Source organism: Somniosus microcephalus, chromosome 26 (genome assembly GCF_052327205.1).
Source record: "Somniosus microcephalus isolate GS21.2 chromosome 26, FLI_Smic_1.0, whole genome shotgun sequence".
NCBI lineage: Eukaryota > Metazoa > Chordata > Chondrichthyes > Squaliformes > Somniosidae > Somniosus > Somniosus microcephalus.
Genome location: NC_141012.1, coordinates 26,582,602 through 26,609,152, shown reverse-complemented (window position 1 = coordinate 26,609,152; position 26,551 = coordinate 26,582,602). Strand labels below are relative to the sequence as shown.

The 26,551-nt window shown below is 40.9% G+C and overlaps 2 protein-coding genes across 9 annotated transcripts in view; one reads left to right on the top strand and one right to left on the bottom strand.

The window, feature by feature from the left end:
* The window catches only part of jam3b (junctional adhesion molecule 3b), an 86,515-nt gene extending 76,387 nt beyond the window's left edge, over positions 1-10,128 (top strand). For both annotated transcript variants that reach the window (XM_085967993.1, XM_085967994.1), the window contains 4 exons: positions 896-1,003; positions 1,557-1,575; positions 2,759-2,822; positions 3,182-10,128. In XM_085967993.1, the coding sequence (XP_085824119.1) occupies positions 896-1,003; positions 1,557-1,575; positions 2,759-2,822; positions 3,182-3,217 (227 nt within the window). In that variant the 3' untranslated portion in view covers positions 3,218-10,128. The remainder of the gene's footprint in view (positions 1-895; positions 1,004-1,556; positions 1,576-2,758; positions 2,823-3,181) is intronic.
* Positions 10,129-12,006: 1,878 nt separating this feature from the next.
* ncapd3 (non-SMC condensin II complex, subunit D3) overlaps positions 12,007-26,551 on the bottom strand; it is a 93,741-nt gene continuing 79,196 nt past the window's right edge. For 3 of the 7 annotated variants that reach the window (XM_085967989.1, XM_085967990.1, XM_085967992.1), the window contains 7 exons: positions 26,324-26,500; positions 25,768-25,952; positions 24,841-25,007; positions 23,551-23,640; positions 20,249-20,323; positions 17,328-17,391; positions 12,007-12,251 (listed from right to left, as the gene is read on the bottom strand). In XM_085967989.1, the coding sequence (XP_085824115.1) occupies positions 12,140-12,251; positions 17,328-17,391; positions 20,249-20,323; positions 23,551-23,640; positions 24,841-25,007; positions 25,768-25,952; positions 26,324-26,500 (870 nt within the window). In that variant the 3' untranslated portion in view covers positions 12,007-12,139. The remainder of the gene's footprint in view (positions 12,252-17,327; positions 17,392-20,248; positions 20,324-23,550; positions 23,641-24,840; positions 25,008-25,767; positions 25,953-26,323; positions 26,501-26,551) is intronic. The other 4 variants (XM_085967988.1, XM_085967991.1, XM_085967987.1 and 1 more) reach the window with 3 other exon arrangements.

The window sequence follows — 26,551 nt, the reverse complement described above, 5'->3', positions numbered from 1 at the left end:
TCGCCCCTCTCTTGTTCCTCCCCCTCCGAGCGCCCTCCTTCCTCCGATCGGCCCCTCTCCCACTCTGAGCGCCCCTCTATCTATCTCTCTCTCTCTCTCTCTTCCCCCCCTCTGATCGCACCACTTTCTCTCCTCTCCCCCTCTCCTTCCCCCTTTGATCCCCTCTCCTCACCCCTCTCTTTCCCCCCCCCCCAAGCCAACAACCTGATCCCCTGACCACCTCCGCACAACGCTGAGGAAAGTGGCCTGCAGGTCACAGGTGCTGCACATGCGCAGTCAAAAATGCGTCGCAAAATAATCACTCTGGAAAAATATGGACTTGCACTCAATTCCTATCTATTATATGTTAAAATTGATGAGCAGGTCACAACATTCTATTTCAAAATACATTGAGAACATTGTCAGGCTCTGCCTGAGGCAAGACCCTATTACTCCTGTAGGTGGCACTATGACTGGCATTTTTAATATTAAAAGACCTGTTATAGTAACGGCTCTGAATTGAGCACTCGAACTATTATTTTCTTCCATAGAGTCAGCATGTGTTTAAGCATGCAGTTGCATTACAAAGCAACTGCGTGGCAGTGCAGAAATGTGTTTGCCTTTAGTACTTCTCAAGGTACAGATGAAATTTAAGTGTTATGAATTGTAATGATTCTTCACAGTAAAGTAATTGAAATCCATCGCAAAAAGTACCACTTGACTGTGCCTCCCCTGATTTCTCTCCCACTTCCTGTTTGCTATAGAGAGGTACCCTGTGAAATACCATATATTTTGTGCTATAAAATATGTAAAATTGTTTCATAAGTATTACATTTAACTGTTATTTCTAAATAAAATTCCTGTGAGATTTATTTGCAGTATGAATAATTTGTAATATTCTTTTGTCACCCTGCAGATGACATTAATATCGCTGCGATCATTGGTGGTGTTCTTGTTGTAGTTCTTGTTCTACTGATTATAACCATCGTCATCAGGCTTGCATATAAACGAGGATACTTTGCAAGTAAGAAGTCAGCTTCACCCTTTATTAAAATAACCACCTTTTGAAGAAACCTCTGGTTCAAGCAGTCAGGAGAAGGGTGTTTATTGCTATATTTTTTTTAATCCAATGCAAATGACTAACAAAAAATAGTTGCATGCAGTTAGAAGGACGACTAATGTAACTAGCTTAATGTGGTTGGAATGTTGTGGTGAAGTCATCTATGGCCAGCAGCTGATTAGAAGTAATGTGATTTATGCCATGCTACTAAATAATTATTCTTTCTAATGATTCCTACTTGTGTAATGTTAAAATATTAAAGCATCTTGTATGCAGGCAAGCATGGTTTCAGTAGTAAGTAACCACGTTAATCTTGTACGGTTCATGGTAATGGAAAAATTGTAGTAAGATAATTAGAAGTAAGCATGCATCACAGATCATTATTTACAGTTTAATTTTTCGTTTCATTCATTTATGTCACTTTGACGCTGATTGTTAACTAACTAGTTTATTGTATTGCCGCAGTGGTAATTTCTGTTAAATACACTGTTTTCTTTCTTCCTTCCCCCACCCCCAGAGAAACAGCCTGCAAACAGGTGAGAGTTGCTTATTCTTGGAATCAGTTTTTAACCCATAATAAATATCTGTATACTAGCAATCGATTGGCCTTAACACCGAAGGGTAACATTTTGAGCTATGGGATGGAAACAATAGCTATAATCATAGAATAATACAGCACAGAAGGAGGCCATTCAGCCTGTCATGCCTGTGCCGGCTCTTTGAAAGAGCTCTCCGATTAGTCTCACTCCCCTGCCCATTCCCCTGCAAATTTTTTCCCCTTTCAAGTATTACTCCAATTCCCTTTTAAAATCTCATTCACTTCACCAACTTTGAACTGACAGGCAATTCAGGGAAATGACTGAGACCAACGTAGAAACTATAGGACCAATTCTGCAAAGGGAGTGGCAGTCACTTGGGAGTTCATTGTGGGAAATTGAGGGCACACGGCCCATGATTTTCAACTCCTCATTGAAATTAATAAATGGAAAATCATCAGACATATACCTGTGATTTCCAGCGATCTGCTCCCCGCTGGAAGTCAGGATTCGCACCCACCCCAGCCACAGTCTGTTCGCCCTCCTGCCATCTGGGAGACGCTACAGATGCATTAGCACCCATACGACCAGATTTAGGAACAGCTTCTTTCCCAGGGCTGTCATCCTACTGAACTCCACAAATAAACTCTAAAGCCTGCACATCTGCCAATGCACTTTATTATGGTTATGTTTATGTTAATGTATTACAAGCCAAATGTATGTTGAATGTTTAAATGTCTTAATCTAAATGTACACTCTCGGGAGCCGCAAGCCTACATTTCGTTGTACTGCACTTGTGCACTAACAATGACAAAACTTTATTTGATTTGATTTTGATTAAGGTGATGTACAACTTCGAATGATGTCTTGTAAGTAGGTCAGCTTCAGCAGCTTGGAAATCATGAAGGCTTCACAAAATAATAATCCCAGAACACCCTGTTGATGAAATGCTACTGCATTTTAATGTACTTCTGAACCTTTAAAAAATATTTTATGTAAATGTCATTAATTTTGGATGAATGAATTCTAACTAGGAGATTTATTTCAATGTAATTCACCTTTTGAATGCAATTTAAATGAAAACACTAGCTGAGCATATAATTAGATTATAATTTGTTTTCATTACTAGGGCTTAGTTATACTACAATATGAAGCAATAAAACAAATTTTTTTTTGCTTTCAGCTACCAGGCTTCCTCAAAAGCAGATGGTGTTGATTATGTCCGATCAAATCCTGTGGACGATGAGGTAAGATAAGCATTGAAATTAGCCACAAATATACGGTAATAAGAGCTGAGAATTTTTCTGTGGGCACACAAGGGGGCTGAATGTAAAGGGGCAAGTTCATTCAGTTTAGATATTTTAAAAGAGCAAATCTAGAACCTTAATCCTAAGATTGTGCTGATATAGATCCATTGGTGAGCTGTGGCCTCTCGTTGAATGAAACTGTATTGCAGTTTTTAAGAGGCAATGATTTTACATATATTTTCAACAGGTCTCCATAAAATGAGGTTCTGAGCCAAGGGCCTGTGGCAGTTTCTCTGTACAACTGAGTGACTAATTTTTGTGTAATCTGCTACATAATTTGTTCCTTCCCTCCATTACAGGGAGACTTCCGACACAAATCTTCTTTTGTTATCTGAAAGGGGAGAAGACCAGAGAAGTGAAGACAACAGAAAAATACCTCTTAAAGGAACTCAAACCAGTAGTGAATTTAAGCATTTGTTATCTTACATGGGCCACAAATCTGTAAGGAAGTTAATGCCAGAGACTTGTAATATAAAACGACTATTTTTGCCAAAGCTGTTGACCACTGTTTTCTGCCACTAAACAATGAAGTTTTTTATTCAATTTTCATTTTTGATACTGCATATTGTCTCGTTGCTGGTAATGAGATCTCCTAATCATGCTGTTCTTAATGTATGGCTAACTGTTCTAAAATCTGATACAGAAAAATAGTTCTATATATTTAAGGTGTACTGCTTCTTGGCCATTATCAGTACCTGTATGTTGAAATTTGAACCAGAGGCCCAAATGATAGGTTCTCAAAAATGAATGACCTGCAATTGGTTCAAACTTTTGATCTATAAAAAGGATGTACTAAATCATGAGGGTTGCCTGTGGGGACTAGCTAAGCTAATATGATTGCCTTTTCTGTTGAGACCTAGCCACGTTCCATATTTATTGGAAATTTTGCACCATTTTAATTTGCATAAATTTGTAGAGTATGTCCAGAACTGTCACTTTGGGGAAAAAAAATGAACCTGGAGCCCTCGGTAAGTTTTTCCTCAACCCGTGATAACCAAACTGCCAAGAAATGACTTTAACACAGGAAAAAATAGACAGAAGTTTACGGGAAGTCAATGGATAGAAAAAGTATTTTTGAAGATTCTTTGAGGTGTTCAGCACTTATGTTTCATGAGTTGTAATTCATGCTGCTTAAATGTTAAGTTAATATGCAATATTACTTCATGGCTTTTTATTTTCAAACCAGCCAATTTGCTTGCCATGAAGACCTCTCCCAGCACAGCAGTCATTAAATAAAACTTTAAAGAAAGGATACTCAAACCAGTATTAAATTTTAGAGGTACTGTACATACATAGTTTTTCTTAGAAATATCACTCCTTGGCTTTTGGCAACAAGGCAAATATTTTAACATGTTGCATTTATAAAGAAATTTATATTTTAAATGTAATAGCTTGTTGCTGAGAAGCAGTTTACGTTTTGGAAAAGCAGAGGCTTTTGACTTGCATGTTGAAAGGCAGTTTCCTTTACCTTAGTTTTTAATTGATGAAGAAAAAGGGTTAAGACAAATACAATCAATTACTCTAATGTAAAACTATCTCTGGTTGGGAAAATGACACCCAGTGGTGGATGTTCTACCCTCTTTGAATTTACATAACGTCAAAGATTTGTTTAAGAATTAAATTCACATGGTTCTTGATTGTCTTGGCTGATCAGTATAGGGATTTAACTTGCATCACTTCAATGGCATATTAGGAGGATGGTGTGTTTTCCTGCAATCCAGTCCTTTCACATCTGTAATTGATTTTAAATTCATCTGATGGCTGTTCAGTGTCCTTTTTTTCTTCCATTATTCTTAGGGTTATTTGGGTATTTTTTTTAGGGCAACATTGCCAATGTGCCCCTAAAACTGATTGCCAAGTAATGCTAATTACCTCTTGGGCATAAACCTCCTCTACGATTTTTGTGGAACGGAGAAAAACGCTAACATATAGTCAAAACTGAATATTCCTTCAGTAGTTCTGTAAATTCAAATGAAATCTATAAGCAGTAGAGCAAACAAAAACTTCTCTGGAATTAAGAAATGTGATGAAATATTTTCTACTTGAAACACTTTCCACCCCTGACCAAAAAAAGTTGAGGTCATTGTTTCCTTATCTGGTATTTTTGCTATCCAAACAATTGATTTACTTTATAATAGGCACTTCAAGTCTATCAGCTACATAATTCAGATGTAATGTAGGAAACATGGCAGCCAATGTAGGAAACTTAGCAGCCAATTTGTGCACAACAAGGTTCCACAAACAGCAATGAGATACAGGAAACTTTGTGCTATCCGGCACCGACAGGACCGAGCTGTTGCCGTCCCATCAAAACTGCCGAACAAACCAGCGCTAATGTTTAAACATACGGAGATTTTGAGCTCCGTATCTGGCAACAAACCCGGTTGCTTGCTTCTAAACAGTTGGCCGTACCTTGCAAGCGTCTCTGTAGCTTAGCAACAGCTTCAGCGAGACCTTGCAGAGCCTGACTGGTGGGAAAAAAAAAGCAACGAAAGGAAAAAAACCTAACCAAATGGCTCCTGATTTTTGCTGGTGGCTCGAGCATTCCGGACAGTTAACCTCCGGATAAACCAAAGTTTCCTGTAATGGCCAGATAATCTGTTTTAGTAATGTTGGTTGAGGGATAAATGTTGGCCAATACTTCGGGAGAACTCCCCTGCTTTTCTTTGAATAATGCCACAGGATCTTCAACGTCCACCTGAGTGGGTAAGTAGGGTCTTGGTTTAACAGCACCTCCGATGGTGCAGCATTCCCTTAGTTACTGCACTGAAGTGCCAGCCTAGATTGTGTGCTCAAGGTCTGGAGTGGGACTTGAACCCACGACCTTTGATTACACAAGAGTATTTAACACAATGCAGTATTAATACAATAAAATGAAGAAACTTGATCTGATTACATCAAAATCCAGTGATTGGATTTTTATAGTTTAATACTTTTGAAATGATTTTCATATACCAATTTTTATTACAAATATTCCATCACTAAACCATGTTTAATAACATTCAAAGTGATTCCTCATTTGCAGTTATTGCACTCATTTTATGAGTCAGTATATTTTGTAAAATGGTATTGGGTGATGTGTGTGTATATTAGATGCATTTGTACTAGGCCTATAATGAAGCAGAATATTTCCTTTGTGTGAAGTTGGCTACCATTTTGGTGTGTAGAGAGCAGTGAAATTCAGTGAAGGATTGAAATCACAACTGTGGAGAGTAAGCCAGCGCTTAACTAATTTCACTGAGGCTTGAAAGTAAAGATCTGGATCTTAATTGCAATTTAAATTTGTACAAAGGTAGCCCCAGAACATCTGCTGAGTTGTCCATTTTTTTTGTCCAGTGCTCATATTTAGTAAATATGTTATAGGTTCTTTGGTGCACATGTAGATTGTACCCTAAAATTCAGCCACTTCCCCAAGCAGGGAAAAAGCCTCAGGTCACGCTTCAATTGATTGTTTTCCTTGGTTTTTTAAAAATCGAGCAGCCTATATGTGTGTGCCAATACAGAATGTGGAGGCATCTTTATTTTTAAATAAAACTTTAGTCAATTCCACTTCTGAACAGAAAGTTAAACTTCAATCTATCCAAAATGGAAACTTGCCACTCCTTCCACAAAGTTTGTTTAGAGTTAGTTCACTGTATGAAGGCAGCAGGGTAACTTTTTTTTCTCATTACTGTAACTGCTACAGTTTGATTCTATTTTCTTTCTGGAAGCATGGCTTTAAATAGTCCAAAAGTCCTAGACTTTGTATTTATATGTATCTGAATATTGACAATTATGTTTGCTTAAATGTATACAACTAGGTTTGATGGATTAGAAACTCATGTCATATTAACTAAACATATCTTTATGGAACTCATTCTAAAATTTGAAGTGGCTAGAAATGTAAGGCATTTTGGACTGAGGTTTTGTTCTGGATTTGGTAATTTAGGGAGAATGCAGTACTCATCAAAATCCAGTTTTGCCTGCAGGCTGTGCCATGATTTCCTATTAACTTTGTCAACTTATTTAGGTCGTGTGAGAGATATGAAAATGTTGTTTATTTTGCTGTGATCTAGTTGTAAATTGGATTAGCTGCTTTAAACTGTAACACAACACCTGTTAAAGAATTCTGTATTAAAGTTATTTCTGGTGGCAATGGTTAATTATACAATAATTCACATCTTTAAATGTAATCATTCATTGAACTCTTGGTTGTTCTTCATGTAGACAGCAGTCATCTAAATTGGGTGGGGTAGTGGAGGGAAGTTCGTAGCAGGGCTAGCTCAGAGCTGTCACTTAGTCCTATTTTCCTGCCCCTTCGCTATAGCATAGAACCTGCTTGATGCTCTGTGCATTTGTGTATATTTCAAGGCAACCCGATTTACATTTTCAGCACCGGAAGCTTTGGCCTTGACATCTGACTTCGCTACTACCATACAAAAGAAGACTAGTTTGTTTTTTTGGTAAATTCTTTTTGTAAATTCAGTTTTCACAATCAGTAGCATCTGTTAATGATCTTGGAAAAGCTTTTTTTCCAATTAAATTCTTCAGCTCAATAGCGATACTTATTGAAGGAGGAATAAGATTCCATGCTACTCACATGGGATAAGCTCAACCTATTTATCCTTATGCAAGGGTTCTACTCAATTGTACAATGCCCAAACAGCGTCAATTCATTTGTTATGGATTAATCAATGCCAGTGGGTACTCCTAATCAGCAACTAAAGCAAGGTTGCTAACTTCACTCCTGGATATTTAGGACCAATGTAGATCTCAAAGCTTTGGACTTTATTTCCGAGAAACCTACCTTGTGCCAGTGTGAAAGTTGTTTCAATGGATTCCTTCAGTAGTTTAAGGAAACTGAACTTGAGGATCAAAGTGCTTAAGAAACTAAATTTCACATTCGACTCATACACTCCCAAATCAAAATTCTGGCACATTTAATCCTCAGGGTTTTGAACAATTTTATACAAGTTCAAGTCAGCAACTGAAGAAATTAAGGGTAGTATTAGATTAAGAGGCCTATAATGTTGCAAAGAGTAGTAGTAAGCCTGAGGATTGGGAGAGCTTTCGAAACCAACAAAGGATGACCAAAAAAATTGATAAGGGAGAAAATAGAATGAGTAAACTCACAAGAAATATTAAATCAGATTGTAAGAGGTTCTACAAGTATGTAAAAAGGAAGAGTAGCAAAAGTAAGCATTGGTCCCTTAGAGGCTGAGACAGGTGAAATTATAATGGGGAATAAGGAAATGGCAGAGACTAAACAAATATTTTGTATCTGTCTTCACTGTAGACAAGCACACCAAAAATAGTGGGGAACCAAGGGGCTAATAAGAATGAGAAACTTAAAGTAATTATCAGTAGAGGAAAAAGTACTTGAGAAACTAATGGGACTAAAAGCTGACAAATCCCCTGGCCTATATCCTAGGGTTCTAAAAGAAGTGGCTGCAGAGATAGTGGATGCATTAGTTGTGATCTTCCAAAATTCTCTAGATTCTAGAACAGTCCCCAGCAGATTAGAAGGTAGCAAATGTAACCTTGCTAGACAAGAAAGGAGGGAAGAGAGAAAACAGCTACAGGTCAGTTAGCCGGACATGGAAGTGGTAGCAGGGCACTTAGAAAATCACTATGATTAGGCAGTCAACATGACTTCATGAAAGGGAAATTGTGTTTTAACAAATTTTAGAGTTGTTTGAGGATGTAACTAACAGGGTAGGTAAAGGGGAGCCAGTAGATGTAGTATATTTGGATTTCCAAAAGGCATTCCATAAGGTGCCCGCAAGAGCTCGTGGGGTTGGTGGTAATATATTTGCAATGGATAGAGAACAGGAAAGTGGAGTTGAGGTTGAAGATCAGCCATGATCTTAGTGAATGGCGGAGCGGGACCTAGTCCTGCTTATGTACTTTGGGAAGCGGTCACATCATCAAAAGCCCTTTACTGAGCCTTAATAAACTATTAAACAAATGTTTTCCCCTTTTCCACTGATTTTAATATAGTGAGCCTTTTAGACTGTAACATTTATATTTGCTCTTATGATTTGGCTCAATCAAGCTCCTCCCAAATTTAGCTAAACCGTGCGCCTGTTGTCCCAGTGTTTGAATAAACCACAACATAAACATTGTTTGAAAAAGATTGACCTTGACGCACAGATTATCACTATTGCCTAACCAAAACATATATTTCTGCATTGTTTAACTGAGCAAAACTGGCCACTGCAATATTGACTGAAAGATTCAAGAATTTATTTGAGCTTTCGGAAACTATTACTATTCCTCTCAATGTAGCTCAGGATGACAAGTGATGCTCTGCTTCAAGCTGGTATTAAAATTCATTTTTGCATTTTCTGTGCCATAATTAATATGTACACATTAAGGGGAAAAAATGATCTTCACTTTGAACATAGTTCAACTTCAATAGAAAACTTGGTCCTGCAAAAACCCTTCATTACTTATTCCTGTCAAAGTGCTGAAATTACACTTTTGTAACATGTATCCTGTCTTGTTAGATCAACTTATTCTATTTGAAAGTACAGTGATATTAAGAATGTTCAATAGGTGAGAACACATACCATATGCTGGGGTCACATTACTCCTTTTGAGAATTTGAAATCATATTCCCCTTCCCTGGATGACAAATTATTGTACATGCAGGAAAGCATATTAAGAGCTTAATTAACAATCTACATTGTTGTAGACAGCAACATAATTGCAACCTGTTTAAATGCTCTAAATTAGTATGTCAATATACAGAAGTTAAATTGAAGCAAATAACATTGTGTCCAATGCTCATGCAAAATCTATCAGAAGGACTAATTTAAGCTAAAAGTTCTGTAACTACCAAAAATTATACCTAGACTTAGATCCATGAACTAAATAGCCCCAAAACACTCCAGGTCCTTTTTGATCCTTTGTGAGGGGAAAGAGAAAATCAAACCGTGCATTTTGTGTGTGGCTAAATCAAAAATGGGTTCAACCAAGAGTTCTGGGCTTCATTGTATTTGAAGAACAAAGGACAAATATGGCATTGCCTCAGATTATCAACCCATATTCAATGTATTCCCACATTTATTTAACATAGTTGTCAAAAACACAAGTTGTGAATACTGGGCTACGCTGCCTTACACAGATGCATTTAGAAGTGAAATTCCATGCATGTTGCATTTCATTTAAACATGGAATACTGAAAATTCTCTTAAAATTGATACAAAACTAACAGTAAATCTTTTTAATGTGTTCAAAATTAATAAAACATTAATTTTCTTGATGCTGGCTTATGACTTCATAAATCATTGAAACATCAGTGTGGTAATTTGATTAGAGCTGTAGCATTACTGCTCTTCGCAATCCAGCTTTGCTGAGCAACTTTTGTGGGTTTAAAATAAACCTCATTAGACAAGTATCTTGTAAATATTTATTTAAAATGTCAGATAGCACAAATTTATTAAGTCTCACAATTCCTTTTATACATTCTGAAAAACTCATTTCCTAAATTGGTAAAATATAAATCCAACCAAGTCTACCTCTGCAATCATACTGTAGCTAGGTACAACTTTACCCGTCATCCAAACCAGAAATCGAGATTCTTCTCCCCTAGTAGTTCTACAGATACTGATTACCGCCCCCACCCTGTACCTTCCCTTAATGACCATTCTTTTATGTATATGAGCTTGAACATTATGTGGATAGGTCATTTAGACATGGGAGGAGAGCATCAGATCCCAGCCCAATCTCATCTTCACCCAACATCAACCTACATGCACTTTAGAGGGGTCACTGCAAACAGCAAATTTTCCCCTCCCTTGCAGCCAACTGTCAAGGCCATGTGTCTTAAAGACAGTCTGGTTCAAGTCAAGAAAAGTAAGAAAGCAGTTGTTGTCAACATACTAGTAATTTCATCGACTATCCTCTGGGCCCCAATAGAAAACTGTCAGTAGAAATTCAACTTCAAAGTAAGTTTCATCATTGGTGTAGTGCTTGAAATTTATACCAGAGTGGCTCTGTAACCAATCATACTGTATTTTTATACAAGTAAAGTACGGTAGCTAGTTCCGGACACTTCAGTGCACAGCACCACCATGTGGCTTAAAATCAGGTCAGGCAACAATTTAGATACTGATCAGTTACTTGACTATTCTTGCAAGGTGCTGCCTGTTTTGGAAGTGGGAGGAAAGGGAGAGAAGGTTATAGGCTAACACTGTTTAGGATGTGATACATTGAGGAATTGTAAATCATGAACAATAAAAACAAAGCAAGAGAGTTCATGTCACCAGCCCTTAGTTACTGCTTGTAACACTTGAGTATGAATCTTTGTACATATTACAAACTGAAGGATTTCTTACTAGGTGCTAATGGCAAACAGCAACAGACTCCTGATCGTGTAGTTTTAAGAAGGAGCAAAAATATGATTTAGCAATTACTATATCGTGTAAATGAATTACAAGAGAAAAGGAAATTTTAAAAGTTACTCAGCATTTTAGCCTTGTTCATTTGGCGTACAACAGGTTGCTCATTCCTTTGCTTATTCGTTTCAATTATTTTTGTTGCTCATCGCCTTTAGGATGAATATTTACATGCTAATTTTTTCTCCATCCTGTGACAACCACCGCCCCCCAAATTGATTGACAGATCTGTTAGTAAGTTTATAAAAGTAAATCAACAGATCCAATGGATTGCCCAAGACCACTTTTAAACCCAGCTTCCACCAACTGTTAAGACACACCACACGAGGGGCTTCCACCCGTTTGTCTTTAGTAAACTTAGGAGTCAAAGTAGGACCCAACTCAGAAGTACACTGCCACTTTTCTATCAATGCGCCTCAAAAGCCCTTTGCATCAATGCAAAAGTAGCCATATAAATGCAGCATAAAATATAGTCCAACAATCTCTATCTGGTAAGATGAGCACGTTATTTCAGCTCATTTTGGGTTCCCCTTCATATCATGTAGCAGCCTCCATTAAGAATCCAGTATGTGTTCACCATAAGCCTAAGCCAGAAAAGCAGTACTAGTTGAGTACACAGCAAGACAACTGCAGTGGCATGGTTGCTTGTTACAATTGTGACTTTCCACAGGGCTGAGAAATAAGTCACAGCAACTAGCAAATGTTTGCAGTCTTCTGCACATTTTTTTTTGGGGAGGGGGGGGGGGGGGGTGGTGGAGGCAGAGAAAGTACTGCACACTGAAATACTTTTCCACCTTAAGTATTGCTTAAAGGTAGAAAAGCATATAAATTCTCCAAAAACACTCAATTGTACAATACAAATTGCAAACTTCTGCTTCAGTTCGAAGGCATTAGGGGACATTTCCTCGAAGATCTTGTTCTGCCTTGGGTTTGGTTATTTTTCTTGGTAGCTGGAGACTCCACGTTCCACTGCCGTGGGTGAGGAACCCTAGGGGAACAGATACACCATTTAATGAAGCCTTTTCACCAAATCTAACAAACAAGAAGCAATATTTTGGTCAAACCAAGGAATTTTATGTCTGTGATCTCTGCATTTTCTTTTTGCGAATGTCAATGCAGCATTGTTCAAATCTGCTAAACATTTGGAACCCTTCAATAAATTTTTTTTTTGTTTCTTGACCTTGAGCCACACATATAAGTTTTATTCTTATAAATAAATCTTTAATAAGCTGTCCATATTTGGCCAATACAGCAGAAGACATTTTTGAATGGATCACAAGTTAACTATGAATGAGGAAGGTCATCGGGCTCCTCCATCTTTTGCCCCTCCAGAAGCACTGTAAAGTTTCCCTCTTGGCATCCAGTTGGTTTTTGCCTCTGCTGCTCTATCCAGGATGCTGCTGGTAATTGGTTGGAAGGCATGAGACAGAAAGTAGGGGATGTTCTCTGATGGCGGACAGCAACTTTTGGAATTCTGAGTTTAACCTTCCCTCACCTGCTGTAGCATCTGTGCATAAATAACAATGAGCACCATCAGCCTCGCTGTTATTTTGACAGCAAATTATGTGCCCATATGTTTGAGTTCCTAGCTCGGAGGAATAGAAGCATAAAAATTTACAGCATGGAAGGAGGCCATTTTGGCCCGTCGTGTCCGCGCCGGCCGACGGAGCTATCCAGTCTAATCCCACTTTTCAGCTCTTGGTCCGTAGCCCTGTAGGTTACGGTACATCCAAGCACTTTTTAAAATGTGTTGAGGGTTTCTGCCTCTACCACCCTTTCAGGCAGTGAGTTCCAGAGCCCCACCGCCCTCCGGATGAAGAAATTTCCTCTAAACCTCCGACCAATTACTTTAAATCTATGCCCCCTGGTTGTTGACCCCTCTGCTAAGGGAAATAGGTCCTTCCTATCCACACTATCTAGGCCCCTCATAATTTTATACACCTCAATAAGGACTCCCCTCAGCCTCCTCTGTTCCAAAGAAAAACAAACCTAGCCTATCCAATCTTTCCTCATACTAAAATTCTCCAGTCCAGGCACCATCCTGGTAAATCTCTGCACCCTCTCTAGTGCAATCACATCCTTCCTGTAATGTGACCACAACTGCACGCAGTATTCTAGCTACGGCATACCTAATGTTTTATACAGTTTAAGCATAACCTCCCTGCTCTTGTATTCTATGCCTCGGCTAATAAAGGCAAGTATTCCATATGCCTTCTTAACCACCTTATCTACCTGGCCTGCTACCTTCAGGGCTCTGTGAACCTACACTCCAAGGTCGCTTTGTTCCTCTACACTTCTCAGTGTCCTACCATTTAATGTGTATTCCCTTGTCTTGTTAGCCCTCCCCAAATGCATTACCTCCCACTTCTCCAGATTGAATCCCATTTGCCACTGTTCTGCCCACCAGACCAGTTCATTGATATCTTCCTGCAGTCTACAGCTTTCTTCATTATCTACCACAGCCGATTTTAGTACCATCTGCAAATTTCTTTATCATACCCCCTCTATTCAAGTCTAAATCATTGATATATAGCACAAAAAGCAAGGGACCTAGTACTGAGCCCTGCAGAACCCCACTGGAAACAGCCTTCCAGTCACAAAAACACCCATCAAGCATGACCCATAGTTTCAGCCTGTTCTTGCCCCACAGAACTTATCTCTTCCTATCGCGACTCTATTTTTTCCAGTCTCTTCCCACCTACATCCGCAACTCTTCCGACGCCCTACGCCACTAAGTTTCCAGTTTCCTGGCCCCAACCGCCTCCTTTTCACTATGGACGTACAATCCCTCTACACACCCATCCCCCACCAGGATGGCCTGAGGGCGCTCCGCTTCTTCCTTGAACAGAGGCCCGACCAGTCCCCATCCACCACCACCCTCCTCCGCCTGGCTGAACTTGTTGTCACATTGAACAACTTCTTCTTTGACTCTACTCACTTCCTCCAAATCAAAGGTGTTGCTATGGGAACCCGCATGGGTCCTAGCTATGCCTGCCTTTTCGTGGGGTATGTGGAACACTCTTTGTTCCAGTCCTACTCAGGTCCCCTCCCTCACCTCTTTTTCCGGTACATTGATGACTGTATCGGTGCCGTTTCCTGCTCTCGCCCTGAACTAATTTCACCCACTTTGCTTCCAATTTCCACCCTTCCCTCACCTTCACATGGTCCATCTCCGACTCTTCCCTTGCTCGACTTCTCCGTCTCCATCTCTGGGGATAGGTTATTGACAAACATTCACTACAGTCCCACTGACTCTCACAGCTACCTGGACTACACTTTCTCCCACCCCGCTTCCTGTAAGGACTCTATTCCATTCTCCCAGTTGCTCCGACGATGCCACCTTCCATACCAGTGCTTCCGACATGTCTTCCTTTTTCCTCAACCGAGGATTCCCCTCTACTGTGGTTGACACGGCCCTTGACCGTGTCCGTTCTATCTCCCGCACTTCTGCCCTCACCCCTGCTCCTCCCTCCCGGAACCCTTGTCCTCACCTTTCACCCACCAGCCTCCACATTCAATGGATCATCCTCCGCCATCTCCAACGTGATCCCACCACCAAACACATCTTCCCCTCACTTCCCCTTTCAGCATTCCAAAGGGACCGCTCCCTCCGCGACACCCTGGTCCACTCCTCTATCACCCCTTCCCCCGGCACCTTCCTGTGCAAGCGCAGGAGATGCAACACATGCCCTTATACCTCCCCCTTCCCACTGTCCAGGGCCCCAAACACCCCTTCCAGGTGAAACAGCGATTTACTTGTACTTCTTGCAATTTAGTATACTGTATTCGCTGCTCACTATGTGGTCTCCTCTACACTGGGGAGACCAAACGCAGATTGGGTGACCGCTTTGCAGAACACCTCCATTCAGACCGTAAGGGTGACCCCAAGCTTCCGGTCGCCTGTCACTTTAATTCTCCGCTCCATTCCCACTCAGACCTCACCGTCTGTGGCCTCTTGCATTGTTCCACGGAAGCTCGAGGAACAGCACCTCATCTTTCGATTAGGCACTTTACAGCCTTCTGGACTCAACATAGAATTCAACAATTTCAGATCATAACCTTGGCCCCTATTATATATAAAAGGTTTTTATCCACACCTTTTTTTATGTGTCTTTTCTTCTCCCACACGGCAGCTGTCTTTCATTCTGCCAACACAATTTACACTTCATCTAGAGCCATCCTTTGTTTCTTAACCTGTCCCATTACCATCTCCTTTTGCCTTGAATATCTCTTAACCTCTCCCGCCTTCTATCCTATCACAGACCTTCCCTTTTGTTTTTTCATCCCCTCCCCCCTCTCCTTTCCCAGCCCCTACACTTGCTTAAAAATCTGTTCCATTTCCTGCTTTTTTCCAGTTCTGACAAAAGGTCATCGACCGGAAACATTAACTGTTTCTCTCTTCACAGATGCTGCCTGACCTGCTGAGTATCTCCAGCATTTTCTGTTTTTATTTCAGATTTCCAGCATCTGCAGTATTTTCTTTTTGTATGACCCTTTGCTTCCTGCCTCTGAGCCAATTTTGGATCCAACCTGCCACTTTGCCCTGGATCACATGGGCTTTTACTTTCGTGACCAGTCTGCCACGTGGGACCTTATCAAAAGCCTTGCTAAAATCCATATACGCTACATTAAACGCACTACCCTCATCGAGCCTCCTTGTTATCTCAAAAAATTTAATTGTTAGTCAGACACAACCTTCCCTTACCAAATCTATGCTGACTGTCCTTGATTAATCCGTGTCTTTCTAAATGAAGATTTATCCTGTCCCTCAAAATTTTTTCCAATAGTTTTCCCACCACCGAGGTTCGGCTGACTGGCCTGTAATTACTCGGTCTATCCCTTTCTCCCTTTTTAAACAAAGGTACGACGTTAGCAGTCCTCCAGCCCTCCAACACCACACCTGTAGCCAGAGAGGTTTGGAAAAGGATGGTCAAAGCCTCTGCTATTTCCTCTTTTGCTTCTCAACAGTCTGGGATACATTTCATCCAGGCCTGGGGATTTAGCCACTTTCAAAGCTGCTAAGCCCCTTAATACTTCCTCTCTCACTATGTTTATTTCATCTAATATTTCACACTCCTCCATGATTGCAATGTCTGCATCTGTTTTCACAAAAGAGAGGGGCGATGCAAAGTGTTCATTAAGAACCATACCCATGTCTTCCACCTCCACACACAGGTTACCGTTATGGTCTCCAATAGGCCCTACTCTTTAGTTATCCTCTTGCTCTTAATGTATTTATAAAACATCTTTGGGTTTTCCTTGATTTTACTTGCCAAAATTTTTCATGCTCACTCTTTGCTTTCCTAATTTCCTTTTTAATTGCATCCCTGTACTTTCTATACGCCTCTAGAGTTTCTGCAGTATTGAGCCCTCGGTATCTGTCATAAGCCTCCCTTTTTTTCTTTACCCTACCCTGTATGTCCCTTGACATCCAGGGGGCTCCAGATTTGTTAGTCCCACCCTTTTCTTTAAGGAAACATACTTGCTCTGAACCCTCACTATCTCCCACTGCTCTGACACTGATTTACCTTCAAGTAGCTGTTTCCAGTCCACTTTGGCTAAATCCCCTCTCAGCTTAGTAAAATTGGCTTTTCCCCAATTGAGAACGTTTATTCCTGATCTAACTTTGTCCCTTTCCATAACTACTCTAAATCTAACTGAATTATGATCACTAGCACCAAAATGCTCTCCCACTGATACCCCATCCAGTTGCCCAGCTTCATTCCCTAAATCCAAGTCCAGAACCTCCCCCTCCCTTGTTAGGCTTGTTACATACTGGCTAAAAAAGTTCTCCTGAATGCATTTTAGGAATTCCACACCCTCTATACCATTCACACTAATAGGCAAACACTGAAACTTGCCAGCGACATGTTAAATACAAGGGAACAAGTTATGTAACCCAGTGTTATGGATCAGAAGTATTTCACCTTTTGGAAAACATTCAGTAAACCTCAGTCATTCAGAGCCAAATTCCTTATGCCACTTTCAAAAGCACGTCAAAAAGCGGATTTGAACGTCTGATGGCAAAGACCCAAATAGTGCTTCCTAGTATTTAGTTACTTACGGTTTATCTGGGGACGTTAGGCACAGCATGTTTTTCTGCTTTTCCTGTGAATATTCTTTACCTGCTGGTGAGAAATAAGTGATTAGGCCTTTCTTTTAAATAATACTTAGTCCAGTCAGCGGAATCATAAAAGATGGAAAAAAAAACATTTAAATCATTCATCACATGACAGTTGTTACAATTCTTATGTTGGCACTAAACCAATTAATATCCTGAGGAGATTCAATGATACGCATCTGCGCCCAAGAGATTTAAACTTACGAACTCGGTCTCAAGTTACAAGCAGGACTCATTTTTAATTTTATGCAGAACTTTAGCTTTCTTTCCCATCTACTGGTGGATCATTTTGCCTGGCAGTACAGATGAAAAATTTATCCTTTTAGCAAGCACTATGGACGAATGGACAGTTCCTTCAATTGTCCTGCCCCACTCTTTATCCAAGGCACATTTTATAGTAATTAAGTAAAAACTTCATTCCCACTAATGGTTTTACTTCCAGTACAGGACTTTGCTTCCTAATCTGAAATACTATCCTGAACCACGTTGCTGAAAGTCCTGCGGTTAATAACTAAACATTTTTGGTTTCTTCCACAGTTGCTACCCTTTGAGCTAATATTTCAAAAGCTACAGAACCTAGTATTCTAAACAATTTATCAATTTGCTTTTACATTAAAATATTAGCAAAGCTACAGCAGTGCCTGGGGGAAAAAAAGTCTCTAACCAAAAGTTCAAACCTACAAGATTATTCTTTACTAAAATTACTCGTTACATCATCCATGTCCAAACAGGGGCTACATCTCAATATCTCAACAGTTCAGTGAACCTGGTTCCAGAGATCAAGGGGGGAATTTTCCAGGGGGTCAGCGGGCGCAATCAGTGGCGGGTCAGATGGGAAAGTTTTTTTTTTTGATAGCGGGTCAGACCCTGCTGTTGCTTACTGCATTTGGTCGACAGATTGAGCTTCATGCAGGTTGCAAGTGTTTGGAGCAAACTCTCTATCCAGTGTCACCTCAGTGGAACAATCTCTCTCACCACTGACAGATCGCTTCGGTCATCTCAAGTTCACTTGCCATCTGTTCCATCAGCATAGGTACCCTTTATACTCTCTCACCGTGGTCCTCAGAATCTGACCACGATCAGCCCCAACACCAACAACCACACCAACCTTCTCCGCAAACACCTGATACTGCACAGGACAGAGGGCATCAGCACCCGAGCACATTGCTGCCTGGGATGGCCTCATCAGGGCCACATTTACTTCACTTGATGCTGTACACCCTGGCTGTCACATGATGCACCAGGTTGGCAACGCCCCACACCAACAACATAAAGCATCCCTACAATGTCCAAGCCATTCCTTTCACACTCATCAGCATTGCGGGGGTGCCGTTATGTCTCACCATTCACTGCAACTCACTAAGCTACTTCCAAACGTGCACACAAATCTGTCCAAGTGTTGAAAATAAAGATTTCAATGTTTGACAGCACATTAACAGAAACTTCACATGAACATTGGCTAAAACACACAAGTGCTTGCCTACCCTTGTGTGTTGTTAGTTGGTAGGATTGGACTAGGATGAGGGCAAGTGTGAGGGGTGGCTAGTGAGATGGGGAAGTGATAGTGTAGATAGAGAGGGATGAGGTGTAAGGTAAGTTGGTGAGAGTAAGGATGTGCAGGGAAGGCAGAGTGATGGGGATGTGATGAGGTTGAGTGTGGCTTTGCAGTAACGTTTCGTGATCTATTGAGATCATTGAAAGGTTTGCGCCACTGCAACCTGGTCCTCATGACGACATCCCTGCTTGTGCCTTCTTCCTGTGCAATGTGTAACCAGGTTGTGTTGGTCTCTTCTGCCCATTGGAAGGGAAGAGGACCTCCCTGCATGCTGTGACTCCCACCACAAGCATATGGAGGGAGTCATGGGAGAGCCTTTGTGCAGTTATCGTCTGTGTTTGCAGCACCTCAATGCTGTAGAACACTGACAGCATAAATGTCAAAGTAAGTTTGCGCATGGTATCTTTAAGGAAATCAGCTGATGGCGCACCATCAAATGACGTCATCAGACTTGCTTCCTTTAATTGGACCGGGAAGCGTGCTGGGCGGGCTTAATAAGCCCAATCAGGGGAAAGTCATGTTGGAGGCCGGGATGGAGCCAGCACCGAGGCTGCAACGTAGGGAAAAATCACGGCCCAAGGTTCTTTAAAGGCTTTCATGCCAAGCTGAAAAAGTAGTTGAATATTCGAAATGAAACATCAAGCTAAATTTTCAAACCTTGGGTTACTTTTCTAATTAGCTATGCATTATAAATTATACTTGCATATGATTCAAAATTACATACTGAATTATACGCATTGAATTATTAACATTCTTATTATCTCTCCTCCCCTTCTTCTTTCGTATGGTTGTAGCAAAGCAAATCAGATGTCAATATCCAAGTCAGATATCCAGGCCAAAGCTTCTGGTGTAAGTGTGGATATGCTGTAGGCTGCCTGTGAATTTCCTGAGGGCAGTGCTCAATGATGTGCTCCAGGGTCTGATTAGGAGCTCCACAGTCACATGATGGGAATGCTTTAATCTTGCATCTATGGAGAAGGTGGCAGCATCTACCATGACCGGTTCGGAGACGGTTGATGGTTGTCCACTGTTTGCGAGGAAGGTTTGATCCTTCAGGTTGTACTGTGGGCTCCTCTATAAGGAATCCATTCCGTACATCATAGTCCTCCCCAACACTGGATTACACACCCTTTTATACAAATATTGTTCAGAAGTACAATCCCATGTTGCAATTGAAATATATTTTAATCTACAAATTACAAAGAGCAGAAAGATACAAAAACATGTGCTGTTCGGCATTTTAATTGCAGGTAATGTACATTTTATAATATGTTGCTTTAAAATGCAATTAAGCACACTGTAAACTCACTCTTTTCACTTGTTGGTGTTTGTGTTAGACTGATGTAGCTGACTCCTGCAGCAAAGGTCACATTATCAATTGTTCCTGAAAGAAAATAGGCAAATTAACAGTTACTCAAGGATTATAGTTATTATTGTATATACAGTAAACTCTTGTTTAAACGGCACTTAATCATCCGGAATACTTTAATAACCGGCAAAATAGAAAACCGGTAATCTTGCTGAATCCATCGAGCACTCGTTTTGCCGAGTCCGAGTCTCCCGCGGTGGCCGAGTTAGTCGGTGGTTTTTATTTTTGTTTGTGTTAAAAATTGCCTTGGTAGGTATCCAGAATTTTTCATCAACCGGCCCATCCTGGCCCCATAGGTGCCAGATAAGAAAGAGTTTACTGTAGTTGTAATATTCCAATGTATGACACCAGTTCCACTTCTTTTTGGTGGTTGGGGATGGTACATTTTTGACTGATGCTGACATTTTGTGCCAAATTATGGGCCGTTTATACAATGGATCACATCCAATAGGAATCGGATTGAGGCTGCTATTCTATACCCAAACTCCAGCTCATACCACCCACTGCCCCAAATGTTAGTATTCTTCCTCCCCATCTCTCCTGAAGTTGATAAACTCTTACTGGGGAGGTTCAACAGGTGTCGGCAACCCACTTGTACCTCCCCCAAATAGTCTTCACGGACAGCGAGAGTCAGCAGACTATTTGGCCGTGGACCTCCTGGAACATAGTTACGGAGAAACAACTAATAAACCCCCATCTCAATCAAGGGTGCACATCACTTTAACCCCATTCATCATTTGTAAATGTCAAAATTCTACTTTAATGCTTTTTATTTCATCCTGAAAATAACATAACAGAACCAAAAGTTAACGTCACTCCTCTACAAAGTCCATCTCTACAATGTGGTGATTTTTTGCTTTTATTAATTTTGGAAATAAGACATCAGTGCTTTCACCTTGATTTTATTACACTACTATCCCTCAAAAGCACAGAAATGAATGGACTGTGAAACATTATGATCTGTGAAGCAATTTTCTATTACTTGGCATCTGAAGGAGCACCACTGTTGAAGGATGAAATGGAAAATAGCAACTGCAAGATATTCATTAGAAGTACTGTGCAGATCCTAAAACTGAAGTGTTTTTAATATTGTTTTCTACACCATCTCAAGGTGAAGCTGTGGCGATAAGTAGGTGAGCCAATTGCAATCAAGTAATCAGAAGATCATTGAACTGTTGAATTTAGATCCCGAGATTATAAAAAGGATGAGCTGCATAGGTTACAGCGCCACCTGCTGGGAAAAGACAAGCTAAAAAGTACTCGGAGCACAATTAAAAATTGTTTCAAGCCCTTTTCGCAAAAAAATCAAAAGGTTTGATACCAATGCTGCAAATAGTATTATACAAGGAATGTCACCTCCGATGGAGTGGGTCAGCAGAAATGCCACACTTTGGAGTGCTTACACATAAAGCTGGCCATTTCTTAAGGACCCATTAAAATATACAACCTGCTCATTACTGAAGTGCCCAAGCACTGTATTGACTCTTCCTCTCAGATGGGCCTAAGAGAGCCCACGGCACTATTCGCAGCAGCACAGGAGAGTTCATGTCCAACCCAATATTTATCCCTCAACCATCATCACTAAAACAAATTGGCTGGTCATTTATCTCATTGATGTTTGTGGGACCTGCTGTACTTTCCTGCATTACAGCAGTGCCTACACTTCAAGAAGTTCTTCACTGGCTGTGAAGTGCTTTCGGATGTCCGGAGGGTGTGAAAGGCACGACAGGAAACACTTTTATCCGGCACCGACAGGACCGGCATGGTGCTGGTTGATCAAAAAGTCCGGATTACAGAGAGGTATACTTACTAAGGTACGAGAGCCCCGTACACGGCAACAGGCGCAGGGACCCCGGTTACACGGCAACAGGCGCAGGGACCCCGGATACACGGCAACAGGCGCAGGGACCCCGGTTACACGGCAACAGGCGCAGGGACCCCGGTTACACGGCAACAGGCGCAGGGACCCCGGTTACACGGCAACATATCCAGGGACCCCGGCTACACGTGCAGGGACCCCGGCTACACGGCCACAGATCCAGGGACCCCGGCTACACGGCCACAGATCCAGGGACCCCGGCTACGCGGCCACAGATCCAGGGACCCCGGCTACACGGCCACAGATCCAGGGACCCCGGTTACACGGCCACAGATCCAGGGACCCCGGTTACACGGCCACAGATCCAGGGACCCCGGCTACACGGCCACAGATCCAGGGACCCCGGCTACGCGGCCACAGATCCAGGGACCCCGGCTACACGGCCACAGATCCAGGGACCCCGGCTACACGGCCACAGATCCAGGGACCCCGGTTACACGGCCACAGATCCAGGGACCCCGGTTACACGGCCACTAATGTGAAGTAAAACTTACCTGAACCTACTCCTGAATTTTGCCGGTTAAGAGAGATTTCTGGTTATTTAGGTGCCGGTAAAAAGAGAGTTTCCTGTATATGAATGCAAGTTATTTCGTTCTAGTGTAGTTACAGCATTTGCTAACTAGCTCTATATAAATGTAATTCAGCAGAGTATGGATTAAAACCCAATAAACACCAATTACTTTTCAGTTCCCACTTATTTAGAGTGAAACTCCATGTGCAATTTCCTTTCACTGCAACACTTTCTCTACGTTTGGTGGGTGAGCCAATAATGTTCTGTAGACTCTTCCACTGCCATCAATGCTGCTCCACACAATGACATCTACTTTTCTTTAAATGGCTGAATGGGTCCTCTATTCTGCCATTAAGCCTGGCTGAGAATTTGCCAAATTCAACTTATCTGCCCAAGTGGAGACTTGAACCCAAACCCAATCATTCTATTGCTACCGTCACCGAGACTCTCCTTGTGTGGTATTTTTAAAAGCAATTTTGAAACCAGATATATTTTATAGCAAGTAAAGGTAAACAGCTCTTCTTTTCTCCTGCTCACACAGAATGAAGCCATGTTCGGTTTGGAGTTTCATTAAAGGTAGTGATAATTTTGGCAGCTATAATACGTTTCAAAATAAAACAATTCAATATGGAATTTTTGTTAGAGGCAGAAATTGGCATTGGTATAATAAAAATATACATCTGATTGGGACATTGGACAGCAGCAGGCCATTGTGTTGAAGTCCATGCTCGTGATGAAAGAGGCTGCAGGAAACAGAGTTCCTCCTTCACTCCCTTCCCAGCGCTTCCCCCACCCCCCAACAGCATCATCACATATTACTAATCAAATACGGGATTGTGAGATCACACTTACTGTCAGGAGTGCTGATAGCTCGTTCAGCCATGGAGGCATTAGCAGACGAAGCCTCGGTCCTTGAACGTCCCCCCGAGCTCTGGAATGAAACTTCACAAAGAGAGCGCTAGTTAAATGAATGTGCGAAGAGATTGGCCGTTGTCCAGATATCATGCTGTTCATTTTAATGCCACATCCCAATCATTTAGCAGTGTATTTTTCCAGTTTATTTAAAAGTAAGATTGCCTCACATAACGTTCAGCATTGCAGAAGACAAGTGTCTTTTCAAAGTAAAATACCCCTCATTTGGGTTATAGATTCTTTTAAAAAAGGCAAGGAAAGCTTTCATTCAATATTCACCAAACAGGTTCACAGATACATGCTATTTATAGACTGAAACTAAGGAATTTATTGCTCAGTGGATGCCAGCTTCAGGCTCCCAACAGCAACGATTGGCACCATTTTAATTCTGGATGCCAAGCAAGAGGAGTCAATGGTGACTGCACCACGGTTAGAAAATGGTATGGAACAATAGAAGTTTACAGCAGGGAAGGAAGCCATTCAAGTCCAACACATCAGTGCCAGCTCTTTGAGAGCAATCCAAAACTACTCCCACTGTCCTGCTCTCTCCCCATAGCCCTCATCTTCCTCTACTTCAAATGTTTATCCAATCTACCCTTGAAAGGTGGAGTGCTCTCTGCCTCAATTATTCCCCAAGGTAAAACATTTCATACCTCACCAACTCTCAGCATAAAGAAACTACTGACTGCGCTCCACTTTCTTAGTGATCACTTCAAACTGATGATCCCTCACCACTGACACCCTCCCCCACCCTAAACAACCATAGCCTGGGGATAATGAAGTCAATTGGGCTGTATTGCTGTCTAAAAGATCAACTAATTTTACACATACCAGCGATTGGACCTGGGATCTTTCTAGTCATTGGGGTGCAGTACCACCAAGAGGTGCATTCATTAACTAACCATCAGGGGAGCCTCTAATCTCTCGGTTCTAATGCCTTGACACTGAAGACACAGCAATACTATTTTAAGAGATGGAGTTGAATTTATTTTTATTTATTTTACTTTTTAAAAAAACACTACTTAATTTCTACATTAATAAAGCAATAATATATTCAACATAGTACTGAAGTCTCATGTATTTAAATATTCCCTATTATTTTATGATAAGAAGCATACAACATAACTGTAGTGTACTATTTATATTTTTGAAAGGGCACTGCTGGTATGCCAGAGGTGAATCAGAAACCAAACTAAATGAACACAAATTCCCTCACCAGAAGTGACCTACCTGTAGCACTCCCACGCCCAGTAGCTAGTCTTTCCAGCACGTCACTCTTTGCAGTGGAAGGCATTGGTATCCCCCCAATGCTGTTGTTGCGCCTTTTCTTACCAAATTCTGCAGCCTTCTTTGCAGAATTCAGAATGGCCATTGTGCTCAACGACATGGATCTGCAGCTTACAAATGCAAATAGCTTCAGTGTTATTTTTTTTCTAATTCATTGCTGTACTTACAATTGTCAAATATTCTGGCCCAGTCTGAATTTTATTTCCTCTATTTGATTGAGAAGAGAATAAAATCCTGAACAAAGAAGGAAAAGCCTGAAGCTGTAAGCTATACTAGCTACTGATTCTCTTTTGCATCATAAGCCTTTAACTAGATTCTGTTCAACAATAGTGTTTTGGTTTTTACATTCAGTTGGCACTAGAATGCTACTTACTAAAGGTTAGGGTCTCAGGCACATCACAGTTGAGTTATTTGTCCCATTCAACTGGCAACTAAATGGTAACATTCTCTTGGCACATTTCTGACTATTTAAAATGATCTCTTTGCAACAATGGCTGTTCTATTATGAAACTTATTTAAAGCTCTGTGTACTGCAGTACATATCAAACATTACAATATCCAGCATTACAGTATTTTGTTGGTTTTGATGGGTGACTGACAGCAGTTCAGGTTTCAGGGCTGGGATATTAAAACATTCAACTGGAACAGGCATCAGTCCATTGCTCAATTCAATAAACTACCACTCACTACGTTATACATTTATAACAAAAATATTTAAAAAGGTATATTTTAATCTTTTGGGGGGGGTTAAAGTAGTCAATTTTGATTCATTATGCTAAGCAGGTATTAGTCAGTGGCAGAGGTCCAATAATGTTATAGAAACTCGTTAATGCAGTGCAAACTTCAAAGAGGATCAGTTAGCTTTTATACCTAGGTTTTGTGAATTTAGACGTTTTCAGTATTCCAGATTTAGGAGTAATCAAACCACATGAAGCTGAAATGGGGGTCCTCTGCAGTGGTGTTGTAGGTTGGACTGTTTTTGTACCAGCAGGAGACTGTGCTTCACTTCCAACTTGTGCACCGGAGAGCACGGCCGGTGAAACTCTGGGTGATAACTTTAAAAAAGGAAGAAATAATAAAAATGTGAAATTGTGCTCTGTATAGATATTGTAACTGAATATAAAAATATATATTAGCTCCTCAAGGAAAAAACCAGCAATATCCCAGCAGGCCCATTACTGACCTTCCTTATAGCAGAACTAAGTTTACATACAAAATTTGCCCATTTATTAACATCTACTCAAGAGTGTTATCTTGAAACAGTGAGATGGTTGTACAGAAGCACACTGGAAAGCTGGAGTAAACTTGTGTTGATAGATATCAGCAACAGTGCCAACTTGCATTTATATAGCACCTTTAATGTACTAAAACGTCCCAAGGCGCTTCATGGGAGTGTAATCAGACAAAAGGTACAGTTGAAACATACTACAGATGTGCCTGTCGGGTTTCCATTTTCCAATGCTGTTGGCAGATTCAGCCTTTCCTCCTCCTCCCTTACGAGCTGTTCTTCATATTTTTTCAGATCATACTCCAACTCAGCTGCCAGCTGCTTATCGGCAGCAAACAAGTCCTTGACCTCATTTCGGTAATCCTGCATCACTTCCTAGGGAAAAACAAAATGAATACAGTATTAAATACAAAACTCTCCCTTTTT